Source organism: Oncorhynchus keta, chromosome 3, assembly GCF_023373465.1.
Source record: "Oncorhynchus keta strain PuntledgeMale-10-30-2019 chromosome 3, Oket_V2, whole genome shotgun sequence".
Lineage (NCBI taxonomy): Eukaryota > Metazoa > Chordata > Actinopteri > Salmoniformes > Salmonidae > Oncorhynchus > Oncorhynchus keta.
In genome coordinates this window covers 7,042,836-7,060,456 of record NC_068423.1, presented here as the reverse complement: position 1 = coordinate 7,060,456, position 17,621 = coordinate 7,042,836, and the positions used below count along the sequence as shown (strand labels likewise).

The following is a 17,621-nucleotide window of genomic DNA, read 5'->3' as shown; positions in this document are numbered from 1 at the left end:
AGCACAGAAACTTGCCCATAATAACCATTTTAGGTTGACAAGACAGCTACTCTTAATCCAAGTTTGGAATGCTACTGCTAGGGATTGCGTTGCATGCAATGCATTTTCATGACAGTTGTGTCGAAACCGCTTTAAAGATCACAGATTTCTCACAGACATCGTAAAAAGCTAAGTTACGGTAGGAGATCATTCCTGCTATAAATATTTTTTAGCATTTTAGTGCTACTTTGTGGACAGAAAATGTTGCCCATACCGTTTACCGATCAAAACAGTATCTTTGTCTTCCTGTTATTTTGTCTCTTTGTCTTGTCGTTTGTCAATCCATTTTTCTGATCTGAAAATAGCCCCATCTCCTGTCGCTCCTTCCTTCGCCGTATTTACTAGACTCATCTTCGTTTTCTATTGATTCTCTCCATACTTCGTTCACCATAATTCAATTCCATTTAATGACATAATGATAGAGCCTTTATATCCAGGGTAACCATGGCAATTTATTAATGGAGAGAAAGGGAGAGAGAAAAAACAGAGAGAGAAAGGGACAGTGAGGGAGAAAGGGAGAAAGAGTGAGAGAAAGGTAAGAGATTATTGATTTATAACTAACAGTCTCGTATATTCCTGTCTTTGACCATCATTGTTATATGTTTAGTTTGTGACAATGTACAGTGCATTCAGAAAGTATTCACAACACTTGACTTTTCCAAATTGTATTGTTTTACAGCCTGAATTTAAAATGGATTCGATTGAGATTGTTTTTGTCACTGACCTACAGACAATACCCAATAATATCAAATAATTATTAATTCAAAATGAAAAGTTGAAATGTCTTGAGTCAATAAGTATTCAACCCCTTTATTATGGCAAGACTGAATAAGCTCAGGAATAAAAATTGGTCATATAATAAGTTGCATGGACTCACTCTGTGTGCAATAATAGTGTTTAACATTATCTTTGAATGACTACCTCATCTCTGTACCCCACACATACAATGATCTGTAAGGTCCCTCAGTTGAACAGTGAATTTCAAAAACGGATTCAACCACAAAGGCCAGGGAGGTTTTCCAATGCCTCGCAAAGAAGGGCACCTATTGGTAGATACGTTTTTTAAAAAGCAGACATTGAATATCCCTTTGAGCATGGTGAAGTTATTAATTACACTTTGGATGGTGTATCAATACACCCAAACACTACAAAGATACAGGTGTCCTTCCTAACTCAGTTGCCGGAGAGGAAGGAAAACTACTCAGGGATTTCACTGTGAGGCCAATGGTGACCGTAAAACAGTTACAAAGTTTAAAGGTTGTGATATGAGAAAACTGAGAATGGGTCAACAATATTGTAGTTACTCCACAATGCTAACCTATTTGACAGAGTGAAAAGAAGGGAGCCTGTACAGAATACAAATATTCCAATACATGCATCTTGTTTGCAGTAAGACACTAAAGTAATACTGTAACAAAGCAACTCATTTTTTTTTACCTGAATACAAAGTGTTATGTTTGGGGCAAATCCAATACAACAGATTACTGGGTAGCACTTTCCATATTTTCAAGCATAGTGGTGGCTGCATAATGTTATGGGTATGCTTATAATTGTTAAGGACTGGGGAGTTTTTCATAATAAAAAATAAACGGAATGGAGCTAAGCACAGGCAAAATCCTAGAGGAAGACCTGGTTCAGTCTGCTTTCCACCAGACACTGGGAGATTAATTCAACTTTTAGCAGGACAATAACCTACATATGTGGCAGCTACCTTATGATTGATGAGGATTTTCATAGGGCAAATTAATGGTCCCTTACTAGACGTCCGCGGGTGCTATTAAAATAGGCTGACGGCCTCAGGTCGCCCCCCCAAGGTCTTGTCTTCCGGGAAGTAAAAAAAAAACTTTCCAGGACACTCTGTCACGCCCTGACCATAGAGAGCCCTTGGTTTTCTATGGTGTAGTAGGTCAGGACGTGACTAGGGGGTGATCTAGTATATCTATTTCTATGTTGGTGCTAATGTGGTTCCCAATTAGAGGCAGCTGTTTATCTTTGCATCTGATTGGGGATCATATTTAGGTAGCTATTTCCCCACCTGTGTTTTGTGGGATATTGATTGTTTTTATTTGTTTATTTATTTCACCTTTATTTAACCAGGTAGGCAAGTTGAGAAAAAATTCTCATTTACAATTGCGACCTGGCCAAGATAAAGCAAAGCAGTTTGACACATACAACAACACAGAATTACACATGGAGTAAAACAAACATACAGTAGAAAAATAAGTCTATATACAATGTGAGCAAATGAGGTGACATAAGGGAGGTGAAGGCAACAAAAAAAAGGCCATGGTGGCAAAGTAAATACAATATAGCAAGTAAAACACTGGAATGGTAGATTTGCAGTGAATGAATGTGCAAGGTAGAGATAGAAATAATGGGGTGCAAAGGAGCAAAATAAATACAGTAGGGGGAGAGGTAGTTGTTTGGGCTAAATTATATATGGGCTATGCTGCTCTGACAGCTGGTGCTTAAAGCTAGTGAGGGAGATGTGTTTCCAGTTTCAGAGATTTTTGTAGTTCGTTCCAGTCATTGTCAGCAGAGAACTGGAAGGACCAGAGTGACCAGAGAGATATACCTGCGCAGCGCGTGCTACAGGTGGGTGCTGCTATGGTGACCAGCGAGCTGAGATAAGGGGGGACTTTACCTAGCAGGGTCTTGTAGATGACCTGGAGCCAGTGGGTTTGGCGACGAGTATGAAGCGAGGGCCAGCCAACGAGAGAGTACAGGTCGCAGTGGTGGGTAGTACTGTATATGGGGCTTTGGTGACCAAACGGATGGCACTGTGATAGACTGCATCCAATTTATTGAGTAGGGTATTGGAGGCTATTTTGTAAATTACATCGCCAAAGTTGAGGATCGGTAGGATGGTCAGTTTTACAAGGGTATGTTTGGCAGCATGAGTGAAGGATGCTTTGTTGCGAAATAGGAGGCCAATTCTAGATTTAACTTTGGATTGGAGATGTTTGATGTGAGCCTGGAAGGAGAGTTTACAGTCTAACCAGACACCTAGGTATTTGTAGTTGTCCACATATTCTAAGTCAGAACCGTCCAGAGTAGTGATGTTGGACAGGTGGGCAGGTGCAGGCAGCGATCGGTTGAAGAGCATGCATTTAGTTTTACTTGTATTTAAGAGGAATTGGAGGCCACGGAAGGAGAGTTGTATGGCATTGAAGCTCGTCTGGAGGGTTGTTAACACAGTGTCCAAAGAAGTGCCAGAAGTATACAGAATGGTGTCGTCTGCGTAGAGGTGGATCAGGGACTCACCAGCAGCAAGAGCGACATCATTGATGTACACAGAGAAGAGAGTCGGTCCAATAATTGAACCCTGTGGCACCCCCATAGAGACTGCCAGAGGCCCGGACAACAGGCCCTCCGATTTGACACACTGAACTCTATCAGAGAAGTAGTTGGTGAACCAGGCGAGGCAATCATTTGAGAAACCAAGGCTTTCGAGTCTGCCAATGAGGATGTGGTGATTGACAGAGTCGAAAGCCTTGGCCAGGTCAATGAATACGGCTGCACGGTATTGTTTCTTATCGATGGCGATTAAGATATCATTTAGGACCTTGAGCGTGCCTTGTCCATTGCTGTTCTGGTTAATGTTAATTGGCTTATTTCACTTTAGAGCCTCTAGCCCTGCTCACTATACCTTATCCAAACTTTCTGTTCCACCACCCACACATGCGATGACATCACCTGGTTTCAATGATGTTTCTAGAGAAAATATCTCTCTCATCACTCAATACCTAGGTTTACCTCCACTGTATTCACATCCTACCATACCTTTGTCTGTACATTATACCTTGAAGCTATTTTATCGCCCCCAGAAACCTCCTTTTACTCTCTTGTTCTAGACGACCAATTCTCATAGCTTTTAGCCGTACCCTTATCCTACTCCTCCTCTGGTGATGTAGAGGTTAATCCAGGCCCTGCAGTGCCTAGCTCCACTCCTACTCCCCAGGTGCTCTCATTTGTTGACTTCTGTAACCGTAGAAGCCTTGGTTTTATGCATGTTAACATTAGAAGCCTCCTCCCTAAGTTTGTTATATTTACTGCTTTAGCACACTGCCAATCCGGATGTCCTAGCTGTGTCTGAATCCTGGCTTAGGAAGTCCGCCAAAACAGACAGACCATCCTACCGATCCTCGGGGTAAAGCCCCGCCTTATCTCAGCTCACTGGTCACCATAGCAGCACCTGCCAGTAGCACACGCTCCAGCAGGTATATTTCACTGGTCATCCCCAAAGCCAATTCTTCCTTTGGCCGCCTCTCCTTCTAGTTCTCTGCTGCCAATGACTGGAACGAACTGCAAAAATCACTAAAGCTGGAGACTCTTACCTCCTTCACTAGCTTTGAGCACCAGCTGTCAGAGCAGCTCACAGATCACTGCACCTGTACATAGCTCATCTGTAAATAGCCCATCCAATCTACCTCATTCCCCTACTGTATTTATTTCTTTATCTTGCTCCTTTGCACCCCAGTATCTTGCACATTCATCTTCTGCACATTCTACCATTCCAGTGTTTAATTGCTATATTGTAATTACTTCGCCACCATGGCATATTCATTGCTGTAAATAGATTTGTATACTGTATTATTGATTGTATGTTTGTTTATTCGATGTGTAACTCTGTGTTGTTGTATGTGTCGAACTGCTTTGCTTTGTCTTGGCCAGGTCGCAGTTGCAAATGAGAACTTGTTCTCAACTAGCCTACCTGGTTAAATAAAGGTTAAATAAAAAATACCAGTGTTGAGCAATGCTCTCAGTAAACAGAATCTACATCTGCCAGTGTTTTTAATTGAATCCAGCTCTCACCTGAATCCACTGTCTTACGCTGCCTGATATAATTGCCAAGTTAATGCTGGCCTTTCTCCCCCCATGTAGCCCTAACCCCATTGTCTTAAGTCAGGTGAGGGACTAATGCTGTGTAAGACTGAAGCCACCTGTCGGAAGACAATTTAACCCCAATCCCTGTTTGTATGTGAATACCACATGTACGATAACTCTCACACAGCAACTTCTCTCTCTCTCCCCAGGCCTGCTCTCGTCTCACCAGCCCCTCACCAGACCGAAGCTGGATGACCCCCTCCAGGGAGTCTCCCCCACCCCTATGCCTGTCTCAGAGACCTCTTCCCTGGACGCCTTGGCCCTCCTCTCCCCCCACGTCTCCCCTGCTGTCTACCAGCTCTCGGAGCTCACCTCAGATGGTAGCCCTATGGAGGGCCCCAGCCCGACCCCAGACTCCAACCCGTCACTGGAGGGCCAGGGAGAGTCCCCAGGGACACCAGGAGGAGAAGAGGAGACCAGGCAGGGCAAAAAGAGCCCCCCTGCCAAGCAGCACCTCCACTGTCCCATGTGCAAAATCACAGTCAACTCCTCATCCCAGCTAGAAGCCCACTATAGCGGTATGCACTGCAATATGTCTATATGGCTACTTGCACTGCATTTGCTATTGAGTGATAAGTAGATACTATTTAAATGCTGACCTATGATTCTGATTAAATATTTTTTTTTACTGATCAATAGCTATGTGAATCAATAGCTATGTGGTTGTGTCTGTGATGTGTCTGTGCCTTTCTAGGCTCCAAACACAAGCAGATGCTGGAGGGCCAGGTGGGTGCTCAGGCGCGACGCCGAGGCAAGGTAATGTCATTGCCTAGGCCGACATGCAGGAGCAAGCAGGCAATAAGCAGCAAGGCCAGGGTGGGCGTGGCCCTGGCTAGCCAACCGTTCCACTGCGAGATGTGCGAGGTGTCCGTAAACTCGGAGACGCAGCTCAAACAGGTGTGTGTGTGTTTGTGAGTGTTTCTGAGTGTGTGTAGTACAGCCTCAAAAGATATATGCCATGCACTCAGTCCTTGCATTTGGAGCTGCCTATGAATTTGAGAGGGGTTACATTTCCCTAGCCCCATCCCTCAGCTGTAGACCAATACAAGTGGGATTTTCGATTGTATTTCGAATGAATCCCAGAATGTAGCTTTTAAGGGATGTTTCACTCAGTATAAAACCTAACATTTGCTTTTGTCCCTCAGCACATGAGCAGCAGAAGACACAAAGACCGGTTGTCAGGAAAGCCCCAGAAACCGAAGTTCAGCCCTTATACTAAGAGCCAGCCAAACCCTGTTTTAGCGGTGAGTGTCCGTCCAACACACACACACACATCACACCAACTACCGCTCCTGTCCTGCCCATTCATTCCCACACAGCCAGCGTTCTTATTTTGTCACCCCCTTTCCCCCGTTCTTGTGTCCTCTCTGCAGAGCGTGAGATGGAGTGGTTTCCCGTTTGGGGGGGTGACCTCGGCCATAGGGAAACTGGCCAGCCACTGCCACCTCAGCACTTACAGCCCTCAGGTGAAGACCTATATGAGGACGTTTTGTGAATGTATTTTTAGCAACCAGAGACAGATGTCTTTATCTGGTTGACTGGATGTTTTACCAGATAACCAAACTATGACATCAGATGTCTTTACCTGCATGTAACAGAGACCAGTTGGTTGTATTTGAGATATATCCAGTCTTCTAACCCAGAAAACCAGTTTAAAGGCAGGAAATAATGTCAGGGGCCACATTTTACCCGCTTAGGAAGAGTAAGAACCTGAATTTGAATTGGGCAATTGTCTTAGGTGGCTCTGGTCACATAAACGGCAAACACACATTTACTCACATTCCCAAACGGTCTCTGTCCCATTGTCTATCTATGGGGTTAATGAACTGAGCACTATAGCGTGCTGCTGCTATGTCGGATAGCTGACAAAGGGCCATGTTTGGGAATAGGCATGGTCACGTTCTTTCACAGTTCACTCACTACAAAAATAACTGCTTGAAAGTTGGTGAGGCCAAATATACTGGCAGGCACACGAAGGCCTCTCACACATGTAAACATAGCCTCACACACACACAAACATTGTCACATTACCACAACACACACAAGTACATGCTCGCACACCAACACATACACACATACACCACACACACACACACACACACACACACACACACACACACACACACACACACACACACACACACACACACACACACACACAGACACACAGACACACAGACAGACACACAGACAGACAAAGACAGAGGGCTGCACAGGATTTGTGTTTGGCCAGCTGCTGGGTAGAGGCAGTGTCTCAGGCCATGGTCACAATCTTGTCTGGGATATTTAAGGCCAGTTCGTGAGGTTGCCAACAATCCACACTGGCTTCACACAAATTGATGGTGATGGATATTCACTCTCATGTTTCATTCACCCTCACTCTGACGTTAATGTTGTGGTTAGCTGAATGCATACAGGCCTGATCTAGAGTATAACTTTTTGGATACAATTTTATGGGCTTGAAGAGAGAGAGCATTGTTAGACTGATTCTGACATGGGACACCATGTGAACATACTTTCTGGCCGAACAATAGCTAGGTTTCCATCCATTTGGCGACAGATTATTATGGGAATATTCAAAAATACAGATAAAGAAAATATTCCCACCAACAATGGTGTGTTTCCACCAAACTGGCTTCCACCAACAATGGTGTGTTTCCACCAAACTGGCTTCCACCAACAATGGTGTGTTTCCACCAAACTGGCTTCCACCAACAATCAGTGCGTGATGAGGTAATGCACACAACAGTTGACTTTTCACTTAAGTTTTTATGTTCCAAATACAAAATGTAAGTTCAATGTGTTTCCGTTGCATTTTCAACTATGTTGTCACAAAAACGGTTGCGTTAAATAGCAACTATGCCTCTACTCTGGTCTTGACACGTCCGCTCTAGGCAACAGCTGGCAGATACAGTGCGGTTGGCCAGTGCGGAGCAAGAATATTTGTATTTGTCAAACGTCAGGCAAGCATCGATCATCATGTCACCAGAATAAGACCCTCGATATTTATTGGAAAGGAACATCAAGATCACCATGCACTTTCACCACCCTGTGAAGTTCATCGGAACTTTTTTCATCAGTAGCCTAATAAACTGCATCGTCTCCTGAGTCATAGCGGGAAGACCACACACCATATCATCGCAAGACTCCCAAGTTTACTTCGATATGAAGGTTATTATATAAATATTTGGCGATGAAGACTTTTCCACTGCTGTTTCTCGCATAAATAATTTGACCGACAAAAAAAGATCCCACCATGTCGAACGAACAAATTATCTGTCGACATTTATAAAACTGTACCGAAACTTCCTGTTTCCATCACAGCTGGTACCAACAGAGCTTGAGGTGGCCGGTATTCAATCAATTGCAGATAGTGGGTTTTCCAAATATTGCTTTGAGAAGTTGAATTTGCACAACTGTATGTCCTGGATGGAGGGAGTTATGGAAAATCCATAACTATCAGGAAATGATTTAATACCAGACCAGGGTCAGCCACGCAATCTCCATAGACAAACAATGGCAGTGACTTTCAACGTGGCACCGTCATAGGATGCCACCTTTCCGACAAGTCAGATCATCACATTTGTCTGCCCTGCTAGAGCTGCTCCTGTCAACAGTAAGTGCTTGCAACATTCACTACCGAGTTCCAAACTGCCTCTGGAAGCAACGTCAGCACAAGAACTGTTCGCCAGGGAGCTTCATTAAATGGGTTTCTATGTCCGAGCAGCAGCACACAAGCCTAAGATTACCATGCGCAATGCCAAGCATCGGCTGGAGTGATGTAAAGCTCGCCGCCATTGGACTCTGGAGCAGTGGAAATGCGTTCTCTGGAGCGATGAATCACACTTCACCTTTCTGACAGTCCAACGGACGAATCTGGGTTTTGTGAATGCCAGGAGAACGCTACCTGCCCCAATGCATAGAGCCAACTGTGATGTTTGGTGGAGAAGCTATAAGGGTCTGGGGCTGTTTTCCATGTTTCGGGTTAGGCCCCTTAGTTCCAGTGAAGGGAAATGGTAACGCTACAGCATATGAGATTCTAGACGATTCTGTGCTTCCAACTTTGTGGCAACAGTTTGGGGAAGGCCCTTTCCTATTTCAGCATGACAATGGCCCTATGCACAAAGTGAAGTCCATACTGAAATGGTTTGTCGAGATCGGTTTGGAATAACTTGACTGGCCTGCACAGAACCCTGACCTCAACCCCATTGAACACTTTTGAAATGAATTGGATGCCGACTGCGAGCTAGGTCTCATCGCCCAACATCAGTGCCCGACCTCACTAATGCTCTTGTGGCTGAATGGAATCAAGTCCCCGCAGCAATGTTCCAACATTTAGTAGAAAGCATTGCCAGAAGAGTGGAGGCTGTTATAGCAGCAAAGGGGGGACTCCATATTAATGCCCATGATTTTGGAATGAGATGTTCGACGAGCAGGTGTCCACATACTTTTAGTAGGGGTAGTGTATGTCTAATACCTTCAAATACCTGTGCCGAGGTTGATGTGCAAATCCATGCTAAATCAAGCACACCTCAAAGAGGTATTTGACCCTGGCCCTGGGACTACTATGACTTGCCCAATAATAAATGCACATTTTTGTTTTCTATTGCAAATAGTTTCAAAACGTTTTTTCGTTGCGTGCGCTAATGAACCTGACCTGCATGTAAGTTTGTTGAATAGCTGCTGCAGACTCATACTAAAAACCCTATGGTTCCTCTCTTCCAGACCAAACTGGCCCTGCAGAAGCAGCTGTCCAAGGCCCTGTCGGCAGGTTTCCTGGCCAGCCACATGAACCCGGCCACCCTTTGCACCATGGCCTCCAATTCTCTGACCCTGCGGTGCCCCCCGGGGCCAGGCCACACACCCCTCATCCAGACCCCCCTGCTCAGCCCCGCGCTCTTCAGGCCCGCCCCGGGGCCCCTGAGGGCCACTCACACGCCCATCATCTTCTCGCCGTACTAGCCGAGTTTGGACTAGCTTGGATCAAATTGGCATACATTTACATTTTAGTAGAGCAGACGATCTAGCCCGGCCTTTCTAGATGAAAAATAAGGACCTAAGTGGAGCTACTCTGAGGCCCTGTCCAGAAACAACCCTTTACCCTTACACCTTGGCAGTTGTGTACAGTACAGTATATCATTTTATGCTGTATAAAATGATTAGATATTTACTGTATGTAAGCAATATGGTTGGAGCTCCACTTTGACTTCTAATAGGCTAATTTGAATGTTCACCCTATCGCTGAAACCCATCAAATCCTTTTCAGATCTTCACAAGTGCACAGAGGTTAAGGGTTGATTTTGTACAGGGCCTAAAACGTTTCTATGCAGCCAATGAGAGCAGAGCAGTGTGCCACCAAGTCCAACATGCAAAACCGCTTACTGGCTACGGTGCTACACACTGGAGAACCAGAGATGGCCGTGGCGTTTCAGCCAACAAAATTGTTGCCCCTCTCTCCCGTTGGCTCTCTCACGACTGTCGACTGCATGCTCCAACGTGGTCTGGAGGACCATCTGTGAAGCCATAGCGATGAACGATCAAGTTGTATTTGTTTTGTGCTATTTATTAGATGATGATAGAGAAGAAGGCCTATATTTATGTCACGTATAGTGTCTGTTGCCGATGTCCCCTCGCTTTAGGATTTTCCAAACAGTTTCACTCTGGGAGTAGGCCTACACTGTCAGATTTCCCTTGTCCAGTATTAGTCCCGCACCTTCTGTCAAGGATACTGTTTTATTTGTGTTGTGCTTTCAGCTAAGGTACTTTTCAACTAACACTTTCATTGAAACCCGGTATTAAATCCCAAAAGAGCAAACCTAGCTAGGTAGACCCTCCACTGGCCGTCTCTCTCTCTCTCTCTCTCTCTCTCTCTCTCTCTCTCTCTCTCTCTCTCTCTCTCTCTGTCTCTGTCTCTGTCTGTCTGTACTTCTGTTTTCTAAAGCCTTGTTGATGTTGGCCAACCTAAATGAAACAGGTTTGGTTTGCTAGGTTGCAGCCGGTATCCACCGCATTCACGGTAAATGCTGCATACTGTATGTCAGCTCAAACGGAAAGGACTTTCAAATGTCAATTCGCTATAACGCGGATCTACCTAAACGATTTGAATCCTGGCTTTGGTCTGGGAACATGATGCACGATGCCAATGTGAGACCCCGAGTCCCAGCAACTACAGACCCATCAGACAACACATTATTAGTCATTCTGTGTGGCTCAGGCAACGGCATGGTCATGTGTTCAATTCTTGCAGGGAACACATACACGTACTAAAGAATGTATGCACTCACTATACTTCAAGTCGCTCTGGATAAATTATGTATACCCTGCTCTCAGCATTTGACAGAGAAAGATACATAAAATGTAGCTGGTCCCAGATCTCTATATGCTTTCAAGATATTCAGAGGAGCTGGCTCAAGCAGATCTGAAGTCAGGTTAACATTGATGGGTATAAGAAGGTATCGATGAGGTAAGGGTCACTCTCTCTCGTGCTCTTTATTTTTCCACTTTCTCCCTTTCTTCCCTGTGTAAAAAGCAGTATTAGTAGAGCCGCAATCAGCCCCTCACTCAAACCTGATGGAGAATATTTTACTTCAGGGAAACAGGACTAAAGAGACAGAGAGAAGGGTGAGGGAGAGAGAGAGTGAGAGAGGCCTGCGTACAAAACACCCATCATCTGGGGCTTATTCAGAAGGGTGCAATGTCACAGAACATTTATCATTTAGCATAGAAGTACAGTACCAGTCAAAAGTTTGGACACACCTACTCATTCAATGGTTTTTCTTAATTTTTTACTATTTTCTACATTGTAGAATAATAGTGAAGACATCAAAACTATGAAATAACATATGGATTCATGTAGCAACCAAAAACGTGTTTAACAAATTGGCTACTTCAAAGTAGCCACCCTTTGCCTTGATGACAGCTTTGCACACTCTTGACATTCTCTCAGCCAGCTTCACCTGGTTGAGAGTTCCCACAAATGCAGAGCACTTGTTGGCTGCTTTTCCTTAACTCTGCGTTCCAACTCATCCCAAACCTTCTCAATTGGGTTGAGGTCGGGTGATTGTGGAGGCCAGGTCATCTGATGCAGCACTCCATCACTCTCCATCTTGGTCAAATAGCCCTTACACAGACTGGAGGTGTGTTGGGTTATTGTTCTGTTGACAAACAAATGATAGTTCCACTAAGCGCAAACCAGATGGGATGGCGTATCGCTGCAGAAGGTTGTGGTAGCCATGCTGGTTAAATGTGCCTTGAATTCTAAATAAATCACAGACAGTGTCGCACCTCCTCCTCAATGCTTCACGGTGGGAACCACACATGCGGAGATCATCCGTTCACCTACTCTGCGTCTCACAAAGACACGGCGGTTGGAACCACAAATCTCAAATTTGGATTCATCAGACCAAAGGACAGATTTCCACTGGTCTAATAATGTCCATTGCTCGTTTCTTGGCCCAAGCAAGTCTCTTCTTATTATTGGTGTCCTTTAGTAGTGGTTTCTTTGCAGCAATTCTACCGTGAAGGACTGATTCACACAGTCTCCTCTGAACAGTTGATGTTGAGATGTGTCTGTTACTTGAACTCTGTGAAGCATTTGTTTGGGCTGCAATTTCTGAGGCTGGTAACTCTAATGAACTTTTCCTCTGTAGCAGAGGTTACTCTGGGTCTTCCTTTCCTGTGTCGGACCTCTTGAGAGGACCGCTTGATGGTTTTTACGACTGCACTTCAATAAACTTTTAAAGTTCTTGAAATGTTCCGTAATTGACTGACCATCATGTCTTAAAGTAATGATGGACTGTTGTTTCTCTTCACTTATTTGAGCTGTTCTTGCCATAATATGGACTTGGTCTTTTACCAAATATGTCTGTCTTCTGTATACCACCACTACCATGTCATACAATTGATTGGCTCAAATGCATTAAGAAGGAAAGAAATTCCACAAATGAACTTTTAACAAGGTACACCTGTTAATTGAAATGCATTCCAGGTGACTACCTCATGAAGCTGTTTGAGATAATGCCAAGAGTGTGTCAAGCTGTCATCAAGGCAAAAGGTACTGTAGCTACTTTGAAGAATCTGAAATATAAAATATAAAATATATTTGGCTACTACATGATTGCATTTGTGTTATTTCATAGTTTGATGTCTTCACTATTATTCTACAATGTAGAAGATAGTAAAAAATAAAGAAAAACCCCTGAATGAGTAGGTGAGTCCAAACTTTTGGCAGGTACTGTATATCACATAGATAGGCAGTCCTCTTTGTCATAGAGAATAAGAAATCATGCCCACTCTATACGGTGCATTTCGATCTGCAAAGTTCTGAAACGTTTCACTCTTTTGAACAATCTCCAGATGCCACCAAGCACACTGTTTATGGGAGTCTGAAGTACAGGAGCTCCTCTTTAACAAGTGGGAATCATGTCCTGATGCTTTAGCCTGATAATGTGTAGTATGAGGACTTAATTCATTCCTGAGGAAGCTGGTAAGTGTTCTCACAGGAGGGGACTATCGAAGATGTATCACCGCTGTAGTTTTAAGCCCCTGCTAACTCAGTTTTGTGTCCTTTGTTCAAACTGCTTGAGCTGGAATATTGTAGCCTAAGCAATATTACGTCATTTTAAAGTTGTATTTAAGTGTCATCCAGTGGACTACATGGGTAGCTTAATTTTCCATCCATTGCAATAATGTAAATTGGTATTCATAAAGAACATGTCGATATGATGTCTGTATCGTTGAACATGACCTTATAAAGAATGCAGCTTTTTCATAGAAATGTGTCTCCTGTGTTACCTTACTCTACAGTGCCTCTTGTTGTTCCACTGATGCACAATTGTAAGGATACAATTATTCTCTGGCTGTGACAGACCAATCATGCCCTCTGCTGGCCTTGCCCTCTGCTGACATCTTGAGTTCACACAGAACCAGGAAGCCACCGACAACAGAATATAAGCCACTCCCTCCTACTCCTCTGAAAACTAAACTTATCTCTGGTTCTCTTGCTATGTTTGTTAGTGCGTGCATCAAAATGGCAGAGGCCATGGACTCAATCAGTTGTCCGAGCTGTCTGGGTCTACTGAAGGATCCAGTGACTACTCCCTGTGGACACAGCTACTGTATTGGCTGTGTTAAGGGCTGCCCCCAGTGCAGACCTTTATCCCAAGGCCTGTTCTAAAGAGAAACATTACGTTTTCTGAGGTCACCAGAAACAGAAGACAGGAGTCCAAGCTGCTCCCCCTTCTCTGTCCTTTGCTGGACCTGGAGATTTGGAGAGCTGGGAGAAAACTAAAAGCTGTGATGTCCTGCCTGGTCTCTTAATGTGAGACTCACCTCCAGCCTTACAATGAAGTAGCTCCATTAAAGAAGCACAAGCTAGTCAAAGCCTCCACACAACTACTGGAGGTTTTTAATGCATGAACATAAAAGCCATGAGACAGATACAGCTACAGCAGAAAGGACTGAGAAACAGGTAAGGTGCGTTCCTGGTGTAACTCGTGCAGTTGTTGTTGCCATCCTGTACCTGTCCCGCAGGTGTGATGTTTGGATGTACCGATCCTATACAGGTGTTGTTACACATGGTATGCCACTGTGAGGACGATCAGCCGTCTGTCCTGTCTCCCTGTAGCGCTGCCTTAGGCATCTCACAGTACGGACATTGCAATGTATTGTCCTAGACTTGAAGCTCCGGTACCACTTGCCATGCGGTAGCAGAGAGTCAAGTATATGACTTGGGTGACTGGAGTCTGACCAATTTTTGGGCCTTTCCTCTTCTTAGTATATAGGTCCTGGATGGCAGGAAGCTTGGCCCCAATGATGTGCTAGGCCATACGCACTACTCTCTGTAGCGCCTTGTGGTCGGATGCCGAGCATTTGCCATACTAGGCAGTGATGCAACTGGTTAGGATGCTCTCGATGGTGCAGCTGTAGAATCTTTAGAGGAGCTGAGGACCCATGGCAAATCCTTTCAGTGTCCTGAAGGGGAATAGGTTTTGTCATGCCCTCTTTACTACTGTCTTGGTGGGCTTGGTCCATGTTAGTTTGTTGGTGATGTGGACACCAAGAAACTCTGTCCTCTTTTTCCTGTAGTCCACAATCCTCTCCTTTGTCTTGCTCACATTGAGATAGAGGTTGTTGTCCTGGCAGCATACTGCCAGGTCTCTGACCTCCTCCCTATAGGCTGTCTCATTGTTGTCGGTGATCAGGCCTACCACTGTTGTGTCATCAGCAAACGTAAGTATAGTGTTGGAATCGTGCTTGGCCACACAGTCGTGGGTGAACAGGGAGTACATGAGAGGTCTAAGCACGCACCCCTGAGGGGCCCTCGTGTTGAGGATCAGCGTGGCAGATGTGTTTTTGCCTTCCCTCACCACCTAGGGGCAGCCCATCAGGAAGTCCAGGATCCAGTTGCAGAGGGAGATGTTTACTCCCAGGGTCCTTAGCTTAGTAATGAGCTTTGAAGACACTATTGTGTTGAACGCTAAGCTGTAGTCCGTGGACAGCATTCTCACATAGGTGTTCCTTTTGTCTAGGTGGGAAATGGCAGTCTGAAGTGCGATTGAGATTGGAGCATCTGTGGATCTGTAGGGGCGGTATGGGAGTGAGTCTAGGGTTTCCGTGATGATGGTGTTGATGTGAGCCATGACCAACCTTTCAAAGCACTTCATGGCTACCGACGTGAATGCTACAGAGCGGTAGACATTTAGGCAGGTTAACTTCCCTTTCCTGGGCACATGGACTATGGTGCGCTGCTTGAAACATGTAGGTATTACAGACTCAGTCAGGGAGAAGCTGGAAATGTCAGTGAAGACACTTGCCAGTTGGTCCACACATGCTCTGAGTACACATCCTGGTTATGCGTCTGGCCCCGCAGCCTTGAGTGTTGACCTGTTTAAAGGTCTTGCTCACATCTGCTACGGGGAGAGTGATCACACAGTCGTCCTGAACAGCTGGTACTTTCATGGATACTTCAGTGTTGCTTACCTTGAAGTGAGCATAAAACTCATTTAGTCCGTCTGGTAGGCTCGCGTCACTTTTAAAGAGATGTTCAAAAAGTGTTGGGAAAATGAGTCTGTTTATGAAATGGAGTAGGTTGCCTTGTGAACTGAGTCTGTCCTTCTCCATAGTGACTACATTTTAGATTGAACACCTTGCTGAGCCCAAGACCAGAGAGGAGTTAAAACAAAATGTGAGTAAACAGGCAAACACAAACAGATCGGTTTGGAGTATTTGGAATAAATATAACAAACATTATCAAACAAACAAACAGAAGTGCATGACACATACACACACACATAAAAGCATACATACAAGCGGAGACATGCATGCACACACACAAAAACATAAACAGGCGTGCATACATGTGCGTACACACGCGTATGAATGACTACACGTACGCAAACATTGTCACTCACTTTTTTTTTCATCTTCTTAGACTCTTGCCAGCTGACATTGGATCCCAATACAGCACACACTAGCCTGTGTCTGTTCGATGGAGAACAGTAATGTTGCCAGGAGAGATTAGGCCCAGTCCTGTCCGAACCATCCAGACGGATATCCCTCCTACCAACAGGTGCTGTGTAGGGACTGTCTCTCTGGAACTTGCTACTGGAAGGTAGAGTGGAGCGGGGAAGGGGTTCATGTAGCTGTCTCGTATATAAACGGATCAGCACAAAAGAAGATAGTAATGAGTGTGTGCTTTGGGAGGTAATGATCGATCCTGGAGGTTATACAGCTCTTCATTCAGCCGCTGTTTCATCCACAGTAATAACAGGACTGATATCCCTGTCCCTTGCTCCTCCAGAATAGGGGTGTACCTGGACCACGTGGCAGGAACACTGTCCTTCTACAGCATCTCTGACACAATGACCCTCCTCCAGACCACATTCACTAAGTCCTTCTATCCTGGATTCTTTGTTTGTGTTGGAACCTCTGTGGAGATACTGACACCTACTCAGTGATAAAGCTGTAGTCTGCTGGTACCATTGTTGTGAGCTTTAGAGATTGATTTGGGATTGCAGATATCATAGAGTACAGTACTCATAGAAGAAAAGGTGCTATATAGAACCTAAAAGGGTTCTTCGGCTGTCCCCATAGGAGAACCCTTTGAAGAACCTTTCCACAGAGGTTTCCACAACTCAAAAGGCTCCTACCTGGAACCACAAAGGGTTCTCCTATGGGGTCACCCGAATAACCCTTTTGGAACCCTTTTTTTCTAAGAGTGCATAATAAATGTACTTCATTTGCATATACAGAGGTGTAATTAAAACCGAGTGTAACAGACTGAGCCTTTGGTTCTCGAATGAAGGTGAACGCGTAATGATGAGACACGTGTACACGTCAATGGTGGGAAGTTTGATTGACAGATGAAAGGGACCAATCATCATCGAGCTTAGTTGAGTCAGTCCGGGAGCGGAACACCGCTGAACAGTTCAAGGGGAGAAGTAATTTGTAGTTGATCATTAAAGTATTTTGACTTAGTTGTTGCGCTATATTTTGCACTATAACTGAAAAGTGTGTATTTGGAAAACTTGGTATGGAAGATAGTGAGACTTGTGCACCACATACACCTCTGTGGTTTATGTTTGCTGAATAATATTCACAATGTTACTTGTACCACATGCAACAACTTAATCAAAAGTAAAATAAATTGTACTTGCAAGGATACACTACCGCTTGTTTTTCATTTAGGATCATCA

At 44.5% G+C, this 17,621-nt stretch overlaps 1 protein-coding gene across 1 annotated transcript in view; it reads left to right on the top strand.

The window, feature by feature from the left end:
- LOC118365305 (zinc finger protein 385B-like) overlaps window positions 1-17,589 on the top strand; it is a 133,523-nt gene extending 115,934 nt beyond the window's left edge. The window contains exons 7-14 of the mRNA XM_035747426.2: window positions 5,076-5,444; window positions 5,621-5,823; window positions 6,072-6,170; window positions 6,300-6,392; window positions 9,652-13,411; window positions 16,050-16,111; window positions 16,358-16,629; window positions 16,727-17,589. Coding sequence (XP_035603319.2) covers window positions 5,076-5,444; window positions 5,621-5,823; window positions 6,072-6,170; window positions 6,300-6,392; window positions 9,652-9,888 — 1,001 coding nt within the window. The 3' untranslated portion in view covers window positions 9,889-13,411; window positions 16,050-16,111; window positions 16,358-16,629; window positions 16,727-17,589. The remainder of the gene's footprint in view (window positions 1-5,075; window positions 5,445-5,620; window positions 5,824-6,071; window positions 6,171-6,299; window positions 6,393-9,651; window positions 13,412-16,049; window positions 16,112-16,357; window positions 16,630-16,726) is intronic.
- The last annotated feature ends 32 nt before the right edge of the window (window positions 17,590-17,621 follow it).